Genomic DNA, 18,062 nt, shown 5'->3' with positions numbered 1-18,062 from the left:
TATCTGTGCTTTTTCAAAAAAAAATCGTTACAAAAACCAAATAATCATCTTTAAAAAAAATAAACTACTTATCTAAAATATACAACAAAATATTTTTTTACGCTAAGAAATAGACTAAGTCATTTAAATTATGAATAACTCATGACTTGTACAAGAACAAAACATAAAATATCTTTAACAAAATAATAAACTACCATTCAGTAAGTATTCAAAAATCAAACAATATTTTTATGAATACATTAACACGTCTTAATGTAATTAGTAATTATAAAAAAATAGTAGCTTATATTAGATTTTTATATAAACACGTACTTGTAAAAAATGTTTGCAAATTATAATAACGAATATGTATATTCATGACTTAAAATGTTCAATTTCGTACTGAATTTACCATTCATGTGCAAAAATATACTAATGGACTAAGTCATAACTTATTCAAACATAAATTAATATGAACAGTTATATTTTACAATATAGTGTCATGGTACTTACACCAAAAACGAACAATTTATGACCCGAATATAATTTAACAATAATGACTTATGTTTTATAACACGGGTCGTAGCATAAACAACGAATAAAATATCATTTTGCAATAATCATTCAAGTCTCATAGTGGGTAACTATGTCATTTTTTGCGTTTTGCAAGAATGAGTCAAGTGTAAAAAAATCGTTGAGTCAACCCTCATAACACATTATTGTAATTTAAATATGTCTTCTGCCAATTACTATAATAAGTTAAGGTTCTTGACACATTAATGCAAAACAGGCAACACACGATACAGGATTTGTGTTAACCTATTTTTTTACTTTTGGGATAGTAAAAATTTTCAAAATGAAAAGGTCATTTTTGCAAATAGAAGTTTAAAAATCCAGCTATAACATGGCATTAAAATCTCATTTTTTTAGTTTTTGTGGGTTGACACATTATTGCTTATCACCATCCAGATATCTACTAGCGTTTCGTTTCGTGAGCGTTTCGTGAGCGTTAGTGCCATTCGGCTACGCACCCTGCACTTATAATTATTGTCGGCCGAGATTTCCGTTTTTAGGGTTCCGTAGTCAACTAGGAACCCTTATAGTTTCGCCATGTCTGTCTGTCCGTCCGTCCGTCCGTCCGTCCGCGGATAATCTCAGTAACCGTTAGCACTATAAAGCTAAAATTTGGTACCAATATGTATATTAATCACGCCAACAAAGTGCAAAAATAAAAAATGGAAAAAAATGTTTTATTAGGGTACCCCCCCAACATGTAAAGTGGGGGCTGATATTTTTTTTCATTCCAACCCCAACGTGTGATATATTGTTGGATAGGTATTGAAAAATGAATAAGGGTTTACTAAGATCGTTTTTTGATAATATTAATAGTTTCGGAAATAATCGCTCCTAAAGGAAAAAAAAGTGCGTCCCCCCCCCTCTAACTTTTGAACCATATATTTAAAAATTATGAAAAAAATCACAAAAGTAGAACTCTATAAAGACTTTCTAGGAAAATTGTTTTGAACTTGATAGGTTTAGTAGTTTTTGAGAAAAATAAGGAAAACTACGGAACCCTACACTGAGCGTGGCCCGACACGCTCTTGGCCGGTTTTTACAAAGTCAGGCGATTACTTTTTCACATTAGCAGTTCTTTATTAGAGGTAAAATAATTATGTAAAATAATATGAAGATTAAATATTTAATAATAAATAAGTTCTTGTAAGACTATTTGCAGAACCTACCCCTCGTCGGTGTAAGATAGCTCGTCGTCGTCACTATAAATAATGAGTTTGACGCACGCGCGGGGGCGTGAGTGGGCTTCGGTAGCTTAGTTGTTTACAACCTCATCGATTTTATGGATTCATTTTACAATTTGCCGGTCCATGTGCGAGTGGGTTAGGGCTATTTTTTAACAGCTTGTCAGTGTTTTAGAAACAAACAGTAGAGCTAACCGTGTGTATTTGATTTATTTTCAATCTAAATGTTGACCTTTTTTTTAAATTCAAGGAAAAATGGAAAAATTCCTCCGGTAGGACTCGAACCTGCGACCTCTGGCTTTGCCGGAGCCATCACACTCCCAACTGCGCCACGGAGGCCTGCTGGATGTGTGCGAATTTATCCATGCATTCCCTCAATTCTGAAACGCCTTAGTCCGTTTCCACATTATCCGATCCGATATAGGATGACGGAAGCATTTCAATAGAAAGAATCCAAGATGGGATATCGGTCCTACATCCGATATCGGATCGGATAATATGAAAACGCACTTAGGGTGGCGGAGGTGTGAATTTTTCCATTTTCCTTTAATTTAAAAATAAGTTAAATATCGCTCGCAGATGTTTCTGAAAGATTAAAAAAATGTCCTATTAGAGCCACCCTAATTACCTTAATTGTCTGAAACATGCCTGTATAAACGAATCACATATCTAAACGAGCAAGACACATGGTAACTGGTTGTGGATATTACCCACCTATATTGATTTAGGAAGTAATCGATGTTAGCGCGTATTGCTTGTTTGCCGACTAATCCATCTTTGTGGATGTCATTGATGGATTGGTAATAGAAAATAAAATGAAATTTTACCGGATCCTAAAAATACCGTGTTACTTGGCGAAAGCTTAGGTTAATGTGAAAAAAGTTATAAACTAATAACCTAACCACAAAATTAAAATTTTGAAAAACCCCCGACCGCGACATAGTAGACCGATTTTCATGAAACATGGCTAAGAACACTCCCAACTAACTCAGCTTTCAGACAAAAAAACTAAATCTAAATCGGTTCATCCGTTCGGGAGCTACGATGCCACAGACACACACACACACACACACACACACAGACAGACAGACAGACAGACACGTCAAACTTATAACACCCCGTCGTTTTTGCGTCGGGGGTTAAAAAAAAGTGTCTCTACTAGAAGTTGCGAACATTATTCGCTAGCGAGAACGCTTCGGAAAATACGAAGAGTACTGGTTAAATATTTAAGTAATAGAAACATAATAAACATAACTTTCCCCGAACCTCGTAGAAATCAAATTTCGACATTATACATATAAAACACTTGTATTTTCAAAGTAAATACTAAATTATATACCTTTTTAGGACTTGGTAATATTACGACCTACCAACCAATTCCACGTCCAATGTCCATGTCATACAAAGAGAAATTGTATTATTTGTTTACTTTGCTAGATTAATGTTCTTATACGCAACCTTGTAGAATGTAGAACATGTTATGTGAGCTTTACAATTATGTCCATACTAGCTTTTAAAAGCCCGAGGCTTCGCTCGCGTTAGAAAGAGACAAAAAGTAGCCTATGTCACTCTCCATCCCTTCAACTATCTCCACCTAAATCACATCGATTCATCGCTCCGTTTTGTCATGAAAGACGGACAAACAAACAGACACACACACTTTCCCATTTATAATATAAATATAATATAATATAAAGTATGGATAGTTAGGTATCTATAAGTACTAGTTATTGCTTTCAGTTGTGCATATTTACTTTTGCTTTCTGATTGAAATGTCTATTGACTTCGTTAGTTTGAAAGACGATTAAAATAATCGATTGAACCTCATCGACTAAATGACCAAAATTAGTTCAGTGATAGTTTCGACGCAAAGGTGGGGTATACATAATTAAATAATCCAAATTATATTAAAACACAATATCTACATGCCCAATACAGACATCCTGCTAAAATGATAATATCTTCCGCAGAAAGGGCTTGTCAACTTGTCATTATAAGTAGGGACCATTTTTAATGGCAATATTTTTTTTTACATCAAACGTTGATTCAATCGAATGAATACATTTTTAAGTGTCTTGCTACACTAAGACAGCTCGGCGCACTGTTTAAAATCTAATACATAATTTACACATGTAAATCATATTAAAACACAATATCTACATGTATCACTTCATCGCAAGATTAGAGGTAAGTACCTACCTATTAGAGTTGATATTTCCCTATCTTTTATACCTATACTTCAGTATTGAAAATAGATCCTGTAAAGTCTGGTTTGCGGTCAGATTACGTCCTGATGTCAATATCGATTGGCTTCCCGCAAGTACGTTGACACAGCCGACAATGCAGCCTCATGTATAATGTAAGCGGTTTGGAGTTCGATTCCTATTGTCCGGGAGAAATGGACGTCTGGCATATTGGTATCTGGGTATTTTGTAGAGAAAGCGATTTTAAATAGAATAGATTTTAGAGTTTGTGTTGTGAACAAGACATTTGTAACTACATACATAGTTAAGGAATACATACTGCCTGAAAAGACGCATTGTAGCACTACTTTACTAACGTAACATGTGTAGTGCACGTGTACTTATATTACGTGAAACGATGAAACGATTTATCAAAGTAAGTCACGCATGTTCGGCGTACACTACGTCATACCAAACTTTTAGTACTTACCTAAAATATTTATTTTGAGTCAAAGCATATGTCAATATCGCCGATTTCGTATTTGGTGTCTATAAAACCAATTTCATTTATTGAAGTACTATCAGCTGCAAAATTGCATGGAGAAATTATGAATGAATTCATTGATAAATTCGCCATGCACTTTTGCAGCTGATAGTACATAGAATACCTAGCAGTTGATGTTGTCAGAATTGGTGGCCTTTGGGCATTACATATTTGTTAAGAATTATTTGTTGTTGTATTTGTTTGTGTTGTTGTGTCCATATAGTCTTAATTAAAGAGTACTTTCAGCTTGTAAAATAAAATAAAATGTATTGCATGTTAGTTTTACTTTTGTAAACATTGTCTAAATAATGCTACACCAATCTGGTAAAATTGTATTGAAACTTATTAAACATGTACATGTACATGTACCATCTTATGTAAACATACAATTTATGGCAAATAAATGAAATGAAATGAAATGAAGTCACATAAGTGCGTCCACCAATTCGCACAAAACCGGAATACCATGCAATGCATACGATGCAATGCATCTAATGCTTCCGATACCTACATGTGGACGCCTAGACGTCTACGTTATTAAGTATCAGAGTCAGCGCGGATTTTACATTTCTCAGTGTGATTGGCATCAGAGTGCCAAACACCAGAGATCATGACGTATCGTGACTACGTCAGAGAGAGAGCATGACTCACTGCAGTTTAAAGTGCAAGTCACCGAGTATTCCCTTGCTGTTATTATACAACGCTTCGCGGTGTTGGCATCGACCAGCTCTTTACTGCGGAGTCGGCTCAAATTTTCAGAAAGAGAAAGCATGACTCACCGCAGTTTGAAGTGCAAGCCTCCAAGTCTTCCCTCACTGTTATTGTCCGAGTCAGCAGGCTTGTTAGGATTCTCAGTAGCATTAGCGTCTGCCAGCTCCTTGCTAAGCTGATCCTGCTCCAATAAACAGAAAGAAAGAGAAACAGAGAGAGAGAGAGAGAGAGAGAGAGAAAGCATGACTTACCGCAGTTTGAAGTGCAAGTCGCCGAGTCTTCCCTCACTGTTGTTGTCCGAGTCAGCAGGCTTGTTAGGTTTCTCAGTAGCATTAGCGTCAGCCAGCTCCTTGCTGAGTGGGGCCGGCTCGGGTGCCGTCGGCGTGTGCGGACTGTTACCGCCGGATGACTGCAAAATAACGCAAATTTTTTACCCAATTACGCAAAATTTTTAGAGGCTGGGGGCCGATTTTTGAGTCTCACTGTCACTAAAATACCGGTTGAAAACGGTGAATTGCCTATTATTTTCAGTGACAATTTTCTGAATTCGAACGCCGTGAGATTCAAAAATCGGCCCCCTGGCCTGTCATTGCAATGTCACAGTTTCGTTTTCTTTCTGGATTTGAAACCTTGCCAAGAATGGCACTGAAACTTGAGTAGTTTTATGTGCTCTGCCTACCGTTTCATGGGATACCGGCATGATTATGTGTATGTATGTATGTGTTTTACCTAATTGCAGTAGGTACATAATTATTTATCAATCGCTTTGGTATGGAGCATTTTAATCGGTTTATTTAATATTTACTTCCGTGAACACAGAAAACCAGAACTTGAAGTGAATGGCTAAGTCGGAGCGGAGCGTTCGGCGGGGCGGGTGCCGTGCATACTATATAATGCAATGTCGACTCAGGGGGCCGATTTTTGAATCTCACGGCGTTCGAATTCAGAAAATTGTCACTGAAAATAGTAGGCAATTTCGGTGACAATTTTCTGAATTCGAACGCCGTGATATTCCAAAATCGGCCCCCAGGACAGGCCCCGTAGCCGAATGACATTTTTGCGACACCAAACGCCACCACAACGCCGCAGAAATGTAGTCTGGCTCTCTCGTGCCAATACGCAAGAACGAAGAGATAGATAACTACGAAAGATATATTATTGTGAGCGCTTGTGCATTCGGCTACGCACACAGGACGTAGTAGTAGGTATACTCACCGGGATCTGTGGCGGTATCGGCGCGGTAGGCGGGGAGGTAGCTGGCGCAGTGGGTGCGGTAGGTGACGGGGACTTGCGCAGGTAGTGTGGCCGAGCCCGGGGAGCTGGGACACTAGCTCCTCTCACTGAGTCTAGTGGTATACTAACCGGGATCTGTGGCGGTATCGGCGCGGTAGGCGGGGAGGTAGCTGGCGCAGTGGGTGCGGTAGGTGACGGGGACTTGCGCAGGTAATGCGTGACCGAACCCGGGGAGCGCACGGCGGTGGCGCGCCGTGGCGGCTGGAACACTAGCGCCTTGTCTGGGCCTCGCTTGCCACCTGCGAAAAAAAATACATATTTCAATAGTTTGAACATTTATTAAATAAGAAGTTTATTGAAGAGTAAAGAAACTATCACTTGATCTTCGGGCAATCACTGAATTGACTTATCATTCCATTGCACCAAACGGTTTTGTTCTACCTATTGTTCTATTCTATTCTATTTACTTAAATCCTGACCAGAAATATATGACTACGCGCCATCTTGCGGAATTTCATTAGAACTATTTTCTTCATACTAAACTGAACTGTCAACCCATAATCAGAACAACAGCGCCCTCCTGACAATAGTCATATATTTCTGGTCAGGGTTTAACCTAGCTTGTGGGGTGAATTGCGTCGCTTGGCAAGCCAGCAAGCGACATCAGCGAGCATCGTTAACAGAACATCAGGCAGTATCATTCGCCCCCTATGTGTCTATCAGTTACGTAGCTTCTGCCACTTCTGCAGTGAGCATGTCGCTTGATTGCATCAATTCGAGCGCCGTGAGCGCAAGCGGACACTGTAGCACCATCAGTCAGGATGTTGCTCCATTTGTAAGTTACAGCTAAGTTGGAGAGAAGAGTGTTACTTATAAATGAAGAGTTACCTAGCTTGTGGAGAGAGTTGCGTCGCTTGGCGAGCCAGCAAGCGATCCCGGCGAGCGTCGCTAACGCCAGTGCCCCCGCTCCAAGCACTAGCAGCCAGAATGTAACGCCGTGCCATTCGCCCGCTGTAACAAACACAAAATATAGATTAAAATAACAGTTTAAATCTCCAAATATATTTTAAAAGTATAGTGAAAGTCGCCAGTATCCTTGGTACAATGCCTCAAAGGACTGTTTTAGACATTAGCTAGCTGTTAAGTTTGGTCTTAGTCTCTTATATAATTATGTTCATGTAAATAAAGTTATATTTTAAAAATATGGTATATATAGTAAAAAATCTGTTAATCTAGCCACTGTTCCCTCTTTGTTAACTAGCTCACTGTTTATCGTCATATGTGTTAGTTTCAAAGGCAAAAATCTAAGATGGCAGCTTAAATACATGGCATATCGGTCGTACATCCGATATCGGATCGGATAATGTGAAAACGCACTAAAAAGCGATCTGTCGCTTAGTTGTTCGTTTCACGTCTGCTCAAAGTTGAAATCCGATTCAAAGCTACGAAAATCAAAAGATAATACATAATGAAGTTGCAGCAGTTGCGTATTCGTAAGAGACTGTGCTACGTCTGCTTAGTTTCAATAATATGTCTTGCTGACGCAATTCTCCACTAGGTAACCACGTGACAAATACAGTCAGCATACGAGTATGTATGCACGTAACGACTTGTGTTTCACAAGACGTCAAAAAGCTCAGGCCCCGTAGCCGAATGGCATTTCTGCGATGCGAAACGCCGCAGAAATGTAGTCTTGACTCTGTCGCGCCAATAAGCAAGAGCGATAGAGATAGATAGCTACGAAAGAGATATTATCGTGAGCGGTTGTGCATTCGGCTACGCACACAGTTGTAAAAAGTCCCGCCCTGCTGCTGACATCGTACCTAAATGGGATTCCTTCTGCACAATATTATTTCCCTCTCTTACATAAAGTACGCGTATGGGTGAAAAGGAGAACGTTGTTGTACAATATCAGTTTTACTGTAAATATAAAGGAGCATGCACTAAGCACGTGCATTGTGACCTAGTTTCTTAGGAGAGACGCCCCTGTTTATAGTAGTTCATTTTATTGCAAATTTTTATGGTAAAACCTAGAAACAAAATCAACGTTTACTTTGATTTTTATACTCTTGCCCCCACCCAAAAGTTATACAGCAACACGTATCCATTTTCCATACGGATAGAAAATTAGATGAGCCTGCCTAAATCCAAAAGAGTTTAAAAAAGGAAATGTTTCTGGACATTGGTAATGTAGTTTATATTCAGAAAATAAGAAGAAAATTTGTTTAAAATTTCAAGGCCGTTAGTATAATTAGTATCATTTGGTAAAGGCAGAGAGGATACAGTAATTAGTCACATATATTAGAAAAATAAAACTTAATACAGTCTAAAGAACATTTTAGTCAAAAGCTACACCACTCTAACCTACTCGTAAATAGACTACAAAGCCTTGTCAACATGTTAAAAAAAAAACGAAGAAATACAAGGTGCTCGCGAGGAACCCGCATAACTTGAACCACGCGTTTCTGAGGCCAAAAGAAAGAAAAAAATGTTATATGAATTTTAAAATTTTTCAATTTTTTTTTTTTTTTGGTTTTTTTTTCAACTTTTTTGGACGTATTTTTTACATAAAAAGCAATTTTCATGCATAAAGTTGGCAATTAAAATGAGTTCCTTAATATTTTTTTCTAAAAACCATATTTTTTGGACGTTTTTCTTGTCACATTTTGACATCTATCAATGACTACTGTGAGACTATGCTCCACAATCGCGCATCAGCGCCGTTAAGAAGACCTTTTCTACTGAGTAACAATACCGAAATGTTTGAAATGAAATGAAATGAAATATTTATTTTCCAGTAGGCATATTACAATGCGCTTATGAACGTCAAATAAAACTACGCCGGCTCTAACCCTACGCCTCAGCCTCGAGAAGATTTCAGTCCCCCCTCAGTTGGAGGAGGGTATCCACTATGGGACCGGCAAGAAACTCGGCGGGCCACTTCTTTTCAAAACATTACATCTTATATTTAACATGCATTAAAAAAAAAACAAGATACAATTTAATAAGCAAAAGTATTCATAAAAAAAAAATATTAACACAAGAAATTATACAAAGTACAAAGCTATTATGATTATTAATAAGAGATGTTAGAGATGTATAGAGTCTCTAAGTGTCAAAGTACATCTAAAAAAATTATACATGAAGAAAAAAAACCGAATAACTAAAATAACTTTAGAGTTGTAAAAGACTCTTGTTGTCTTAAGCAAAGGAAAAAAAAATATATGTATACTTAATCTACTTTTTTCCTTGGAGATGTATATGGTCTCCAAGAGTCAGAAAGAAAAATAAACAAACAAGGACCGAACAGAGTGCCTCAACGTAATCTCATTCAAAATTAATGTTACATAGAATAGCATAGCCCCTATTAGCTGAAACAGACCGGTCTTCACAAACAGCACCCGTTCACGAATATGGCGCGCATCTCAGCCATCGCCTCCCTCAACCTTCATTCGGGAAGGTGGCGACCCGATCAACGACGTCACCGTAAGCAAAGACTTTTTAGCGAGCATGACATGTTCAAGCTGTCCGGGCTGTATTAAATATTCCAATAATAAGTGAATACGGTATACCTAGATGTAAGACACAACATTCCGTGCTTGTATGTTACATAGTTTAAATTGACTTAATTGAAAACAAGATCTTGGGAGATGTAAAAGGTCCCCACAGTCAATTATAATTAATGGGATATAATAAAAAATAAAAATTTGGAGGTGTAAAGGTTCTCCAAGTGTCAAAAGAACTAGAAATAGAAAAAAAAATGCGTATGAAATACAAATTTCACGTCAAGAGACTGTTAAGCTAGCAATCTCCAACTAATTCTACAGAATACATAACTAGTATGTACTCAACAAGTCAATATATATATATATACCAAATTATAATTATACAATAATAAGGATCAATAATTTAAACAGCCAGTAGCAACAGCGCCTTAAGCATGACACAATGTCTCCCCGGGACACTGCTAGCAAAACTATGACAGATTTTGAGCCTGGATAGTCGGCCATGGTGTAGTATCTCCCAGGTAATCATCAATTTTGTAGTACCCCTTTTTGAGAAGTGCACTTTTTATGTACTTCTTGAATGAAGTAAAGGGCAGATCCCATGCCTCTAAGGGTACCTTATTATAAAATGTTACACAGTTTCCCAGGAACGATTTCTTCACTTTCTGTAGACGAAACTTGGAAACCGCTAGCTTATGTTTGTTCCGTGTATTATAACTATGAATATCTGACAGTTTCTTAAAGGACTCTATATTCTTATGAGTATACATTATCACATCTAGTATGTATTGTGAAGCTACTGTAAGGATGTCTATCTCCTTAAAGCGTTCCTTCAGTGAGTCACGTGACGCCATGTTGTAGATAGATCGTATTGCCCGTTTCTGGAGAACGAAGATGGTTTGAATATCTGCTGCTTTTCCCCAGGCCAATATGCCGTAAGACATAACACTATGAAAGTAACTGAAATAAACTAGGCGAGCTGTCTCCACATCAGTTAATTGCCTAATTCTCCTTACGGCATACGCGGCAGAGCTCAACCTTTTTGCTAGGGCAGATATATGAGGACCCCATTGCAGATTGCAATCTAAAGTAAGACCAAGAAAGAGCGTATTCTCGACAAGGTCCAGGTTTTCGCCATTCAGCGTGATGGTAGTATCTGTCTTTGTTTTTTTTTAATTGGCAATAACTCTGAAACTAGACGAAATCTAGAAAAGTTTATATGACATTTTAGTCTTAAAATGTGACCAAGAATATGCCGTTAAAGTTATATGGGTTCCTCGCGAGCACCTTGTATATCGTTCCATTATTTTTTTTAATTATAAATGGGCGTACTCTTGGCCACAGACTAGCCAAAGGCAAAGGCAATGTAATTCTCTAGCATAACACAAGTTTTAGTCGGAGAGTGGTTGTCAAACGATCCAAACTTTTTAAGTTTATTGGCAGGTATCTTCCCAAACTATATTACTACCCTCCTACTTTAGTACCGTAGGCACGTAGGCCACAAGTTACACAGTTTTCTGACATTACGGGGAACTTATCGTATGAGATGTCGTCCCTCTGCGTCGGGAATTTGATATAGGTTAGTGGATGCTCGTAATTTTTACAATTTCTATACGTATTGCAAACGATAAGGGAAATGTTGTAGTGGATAAGTAAGCCTTTAGCTTCTGTCCTGTTAAATTATTCAGTCTAATTCTCCCGAAGGAAGGTTTTCATACTGTCAATCATTTTATATAAGTAGTTTTTACAACATTGTAGAGAAGTAATGGCTTGGTAAACGTTTCATAATAAAGTATGTCAGTTGAGGTAGATCTAACAGAATCAATTTCGTTACATATTTAAATTTTAAGCCTACATTGAATTTTTAAATTATTTATATCTAATTAGTAACAATAACTGCCAAAGGGCGTGATTTTTTATGACGGTAAACGCAAATTAATGCATTGCGGACAGTGCATGTGTTGCGTCGATTTTAATTTCATCTTACATATGTAAGTAGTAAGTACATATTCGTTAGAACGACCGATCTTCTCTACCCTCTACCCTCCACCCTGTGTTATTCAATTGTTTTTTAACGTCATCACACACGTCACGTCAAGCATGCACCCACTTGTAATAAATCCCTCAATGCTTGTTCAAAATACGCCCCAGGGCAGTATTCAAGATGAAGTGGAATTACAAATTTACCTGAAATGAAATGTAGGTGTGCTCATTTCCATATTTATATAGAGAATATGCTTAAAGCCTTTCGTGAAAAGACGTGAAAAGTAAACGAGCTTGCCTTTAGAAAATTTCTCAGTGCCTCAGGACACTCTCGAAATTAGAAAGGTGAAAAGATTGAATCTGCTAACATATTTGAAAGATGTAGTTTGTGTCTGAGATCCTTTTGACAAAATGTGTAGCGTAACAAGCTTGGTGAAGGAAACTCACAATAAGCTTTGAGCAGCAGCCAAATATTTTACTAGGCTAGCGTTCAAAAAAGAGTTCTTTTTCAACCTATTCTGAGTGGGTTGTGTTGTTACTTATTCTGTATAATGCGCCAGCAAAATAAATGTAAAATAATATAGTGTTGAACATTTTGAAAAGTTTGTATACGCGATTAGAATTTTGTGCCTTTTCAACTGACAAAGTGGTGTCTCAAAGCTATGAAAACATTTTTTACGCATTTCAAAGTGTTGTGTCTCATTGTAATACCTACTGTATAACCTGTTTTGAAATTACTGTTTTTACACTTTAAAGTCAATTTAAAGTCAATACGAGTAAGTGTGTCATAAGGACAAGTGTGTCTGGCCTTCACATTTGGCCTGTTTAAACCAATTATCATTGTTTATTGAAAAGTTCATACGTTTACTACTAATCGTGAGTAGCAAAAGTATAAACTCGCAAAACACCTGTGACTATGAGTAAAACAGTCAAATATAAAGGCCAGACACACTTATTCTCCTTATGACACTCTTATCCGTATTGACTATAATTACTATCTTGTTATTAACCATGTACCTAAGTGCGTTTTTCACATTATCCGATCCGATATCGTAAGTCGGAAGGATTTCAAATGAAAAAATTAAAGATGGCGGTGTAAATATATGGGATATCGGTGCAACATCCTAAGGAAATTCATTGGTTTATTCAATTATTAAGTGTTAAAGTAATCGAATTATTTAGCATATTCGATAACTTTTGACCTTATCTTTAAGTAAGGTGCATTAGGGTAATTCTGAATGACAGAAATGCTCTGGTAATTCCGAAACAATCTTGATATGATGGAAATAATGGTGATTTTTATGCGACTTTCGGAATTACCATAATGCACCTTATCTCGTTGATATCTGTCCTTTTTCCGCTCCCCTGATTCATCTTAGAGGGCTTGAGGCCTTGAAGAGAAGGTCGAGTCGCTGCAAGCGATATATTTGAGTAAGTATTCTGATCATAAATCTTGTATTGTTTTCACAAGTTTCTTGATATTTTATGTTATCCATACTTTATACTTAATTACTTACTTATTACTGGATCCATAGGTCTTAGTCATAGTGATATTATAAATGGGAATTGACGCAAGTGGAGATAGTTGAAGGAATGGAGAGTAACATAGGCTACTTTTTGTCTCATTCTACCCCCCCCCCCCCCCCCCCCCCCCCCCCCCAATGGGGCATGGAAGTTTGTATGAAGCATTCCGCAATTTTCGAATTTAACGCGAGCGAAGTCGCGGGTACAAGCTAGTTTGATATAGTATGAGTAAATAATGATTACGCGCGTAGCGATCTAAAATTCATATAGATTTTTGCTATAAAACTGTTTTTAATTCTCAAGAGACCGTGACCTTATGCTGTTAAAGAACCGAGATGTAATAGCTTGGAAGGGGGGTTCGGGGAAGAGAAGGGGGGGGGGGACCACCAGCTGACCTAGTCCGTGGCTTGTGTAATGGATAAAATGGATCTCTTCCACTTATCACTCCATGGTGTCTTGTACAGTGCTTGCGATGATCTCAGTTGGTGACTGATCTAAATTGGTAATATATTTTTCACCACACCAACTGATAAAGGCTTACTTTGCTATTCGAAAAAAAATAGCAAAATTGCATTTTATCCACAAGAGTGCAAAGTAATTTCATACAATTTTAACTTGATATCTTGAGCTGACTGGTAGAAATTACCTATAAATGTTGATTTTGAATTATAAATATTGAATAAATTGATAGATTTGATTTCGTTTGATGTTTTATAATCAGTATTTTGTTCGTGTTGGTGTGGTGAAAAATTTTGTGTTTCACTCGGCGGCAAAGTTTGTTTAACCTTCGTGCCTTGAAACCCTCGCAACGCTCAAGATTCCACTTTTTGAACCACTCGCTACGCTCGCGGTTCAATATTGGAATCTTTCGCTTGCTCGGCTATCAATATTGGCACGTGCGGTTAAACAACAACGTTGCCCCCTTGTAAAATAAATAACTATTATTTTGTAAGCAGCAATGTCAATAGGGCACGAAACGCAACTGTTACTGTCGCATGAATAATTATGGAACATGAGCGAGAATCGAATATTATAGGTATGTAGCGCAAGCGATCATCTTAGCCAAGTCAGCTAAGTGCGTAGGTATATTTATAGCTACATGTATGAAATCCTGAAATTCCTGAAAAGCATGTTCTCGTAACATAAATATTATGTAGATCACCATGCCAATTTAATGTCAATAATAATGGTAATTTAACAAAAATCAATAGGTACCTTTCGTTTCTGAATGAGCATTCGATAAACACAATCTGTCAGAATCATAATCATGGTATACCTACACAAAACCTAGATACTGCGTCACTGTGAGCTTTTATTTATATCTCTAACCTTAACAAAACCTTTATTGGCTTTATTTGATTTGATGCTCACCTGATGCAAGTGGCAATAAAAGGGGCAACTACTGGCTATGTAGGTACTTCAGTCTGCCTAGACGAAGACTATATCCTTGACGCTACGTGACCACAATATAATAAAGAGTACTATCGTATAGTATGGCCACTCCCGCTCCCCGCTGAAAGTGCCGCCCCGCTCTCAGTTACCGACTGTCAAAAACGCGAACAGTCGACTTGTCATATCTCACTCATACAAGCATGGTAGGTACGCGTTCACCCACACGTGCACACGAGCTTAGACTGTGTGCTAGGAATGCGCCTCTTTCATATATGTATTTGGTCGCCAGTGTCCGAGGTGTGACGTGCCGAGCGAAACGCAGTCTAGCTCTGTCGCACCACTACAGAAGAGCGATAGGGAGGGACATAGTTAAGCGATTATGGCGATGTCTTTAAGTACCTAGGTCCCGTAGCCGTATGGCATTTCTGCGACGCGAATCGCCACCGAAACGCCGCAGAAAGGTAGTCTGGCTCTGTCGCGCCAATACGCAAGAGCGATAGAGATAGATAGCTACGAAAGAGATATTATCGTGAGCGTTTCATGAGTATTATGCATTCGACTAAGCACACTGTTTACGATTGGCGACAGTAATATCCAAATGGTGCTGAGAATTTGAGCAGACGATAGAAATAAAAAGTAATGGTGCTTTAAGAAGGTATGATAACTGGTAACATAAAATTTAGTATTCTAAATGATGTGGATCCATATCTTTCTCTCGCCGCAGGCTAGACTTTTCTGAATAGATAGAACCTTTCAAGACAAACCTTTTAATATTTTGTAAAATAACCTACCAATACAATACCTTTAAAGGCTTTTTACTTGCCGAATAAAACCGATAAGAGAGAGAGAGAAGTTACGCTGAAAAAATGAATTGAGTCATTTTTGCTGTTGATTTTAGGATTGGCGATCATATAATTATTTTTAAAATCGGGACTTAATCGCGTATGACTACATATTAAACTGACCTCCAACGTTTCAGGGACGGTGTTGTGATCTCGGATGTGTAATAATCATGAAAGTTTAATCATGGCGATTATAAATAAATCAGTCACATAAACACTGAGACCGATTCTTAAACTTCGACCGCGATAAGTATACTCAACAGGTACTTAGTTCATTAAATAATATTTCCACTACTTTCCATTTAACGACGACAACGAAATATTCGCGTTTGCAAAAGCTAACCAGAGACCCCCATAAATATCCTGCCCTTGCTGCAGGGCCTAGAATAGATAAAGTGGATAATCCGAACATGAGACCCGCTATTTGCAACGACACTGGCTCTGACGGATGAGAGATTTCGTACAGTACAATTTTCTTTAGGCCTATTTCTGAACGAGTGGGAAAGGATGATAAAATGGCTTTGAACTATTCAATCTCGTATGTATTGACAATAGTGCGGTATTGCCACACTAAGAAATATTTCAATTCTCAAAAAGACAGATTAAATGAGACATTTAATTATTCACGATTTATTTGTTTGCGGTGAACTCGGCTATGCGTTAACTTTAGTTCTAAACGGAACTGACTAAAATAATCAGTACTTAAGTTTTCTAATAATAGTCTTCATATAATTTCGAATGCCCCATAACTAAGTACGACGGGTACTTAACCCACGGACTTCGAAAACATGACAAGCGACGCTATCGCATATAAGATTAAACACAAACCTGCCATACGATAAATAAATAAGTATAATTTATGAAAACGCGTTTATAGACGAATATTTTAGGCTGGTTTAGTTTCAGGGGAATTACGTAAGTTACGTAAATACCTGAAAGCCGGCTTTACCTATCCATTTCAGTACAATGCCAAACAAAACTCGGTAAACAAGGTTAGACTCAGAAAACTTTACCTCTCACGTTACACAAGAAATCAGAATCAGAGGCACGGTATCGGAATCCCAATCAGAATATATAATGAACACGAGTAAGGGAGGAGGAGGACCATTCGAAATTCCAGTTCGAAATCAATATGAAGACATTTTGATGTATTCGCGTGTGATAGATTATATTTGCAATAGCTTTCTATCTAATATAATACAATACAATACAAACACATACACATACTTACAGATTTATAAAACCTCATTATGTTTAAAGATTGTGTCATAGTAACATTTCAGAATTGTAAACTACCCTCATTATTAGTATCACAATTTGGTTACTTGGACGTTGATGTTTCAGTTTAGTGTTTATTATTCCTATCTATAATTTAATTGTATTTTACTGTAATGTAATCTAAGAAAACAAATATCTTATGTGATTTGAAGTTTCGTAAAGATGATAATTGTGATCATAATGTATTGTCCATTTATTTAAAAGATGGTTAACTGATAACGGTGATAACTGGTCATACTAGCATAGTTGCCCTTTGTTCTAAATGCTTTAAAAGGCCAGGTAGCTCAGTTGTCAGACACTTTGTTCTGGTTAAGCGACAAGACAACAAGAGGTACGATCATGCTTCATTTTATTGTTTTCTATATTGCTGTGATTTAAATGAAATGAAATTATTTTTATAGTAGATTGTTATATCCTCTTTCCATCAGACTATTTTAAAGAATATTCATATATTTACTTTGTTTACGTTATTTTGATTTGTGTTGAACCAGGTGTATACATGTTTGACATGTTGTTAATATTGATAACGTTTTTATGTACAAAGGAGGTACAAATACAGTTATACGAATTTAAAAACATACCCATATGTTTATTTTCAATAAAACCACAATAATAATCATTTTATTTTTATTTATCATTTAACATCTTTCAATAATCCATACCATATAGCTTTATTTTTATTATATAACTAACACGTGCGAGTATCTAGTTTGTTTTCCTACATCATCGATATGTGATCATATCTGCAGGGATGACGATAGATGGGGGATGGGGCCTGCTAGTACTGCTAACGACTGGAAGCTGAAGTGAGGGGAAACCACAGGGGAAACCACAAGCCAGCCCCTAGCACAACTTGCCTTGTCGCGCGAGTCCATACATGAAGCACGACTTGAAGTATGGACTCGCGCGCGACAAGGCAAGTTGTGCTAGAGGGTCAGGTGGTAGAAAGTATCAAAAACACGGCAGTTCGGATCTGGTACAGAGCCGCCACAAATAGAACTCAACGGAAATCCATGAGAGACATATTTTCAGCAGTAAACACGAATATGCTGAGAAGAGATGAAGAGAGAGAGAGAGAGCAAATGATGGGCATGAGAGAATAGTAGCAACATATGTTTATCTTCAGAAAG

The 18,062-nt window shown here is 37.4% G+C and overlaps 2 protein-coding genes across 2 annotated transcripts in view; one reads left to right on the top strand and one right to left on the bottom strand.

Moving 5' to 3' along the window:
- Positions 1 to 18,062, top strand: part of LOC125233768 (beta-ureidopropionase-like) — a 494,359-nt gene that overhangs the window by 305,334 nt on the left and 170,963 nt on the right. The window lies entirely within an intron of this gene.
- LOC125233761 (synaptotagmin-4) overlaps positions 1 to 18,062 on the bottom strand; it is a 59,032-nt gene that overhangs the window by 13,537 nt on the left and 27,433 nt on the right. The window contains exons 2-4 of the mRNA XM_048139839.1: positions 7,296 to 7,418; positions 6,537 to 6,706; positions 5,426 to 5,583 (exon numbers count right to left, since the gene is read on the bottom strand). Of these exons, the coding sequence (XP_047995796.1) occupies positions 5,426 to 5,583; positions 6,537 to 6,706; positions 7,296 to 7,418 (451 nt within the window). The remainder of the gene's footprint in view (positions 1 to 5,425; positions 5,584 to 6,536; positions 6,707 to 7,295; positions 7,419 to 18,062) is intronic.

This window comes from Leguminivora glycinivorella, chromosome 15, assembly GCF_023078275.1.
Source record: "Leguminivora glycinivorella isolate SPB_JAAS2020 chromosome 15, LegGlyc_1.1, whole genome shotgun sequence".
Lineage (NCBI taxonomy): Eukaryota > Metazoa > Arthropoda > Insecta > Lepidoptera > Tortricidae > Leguminivora > Leguminivora glycinivorella.
This window is presented reverse-complemented; position numbering and strand designations above follow the sequence as displayed.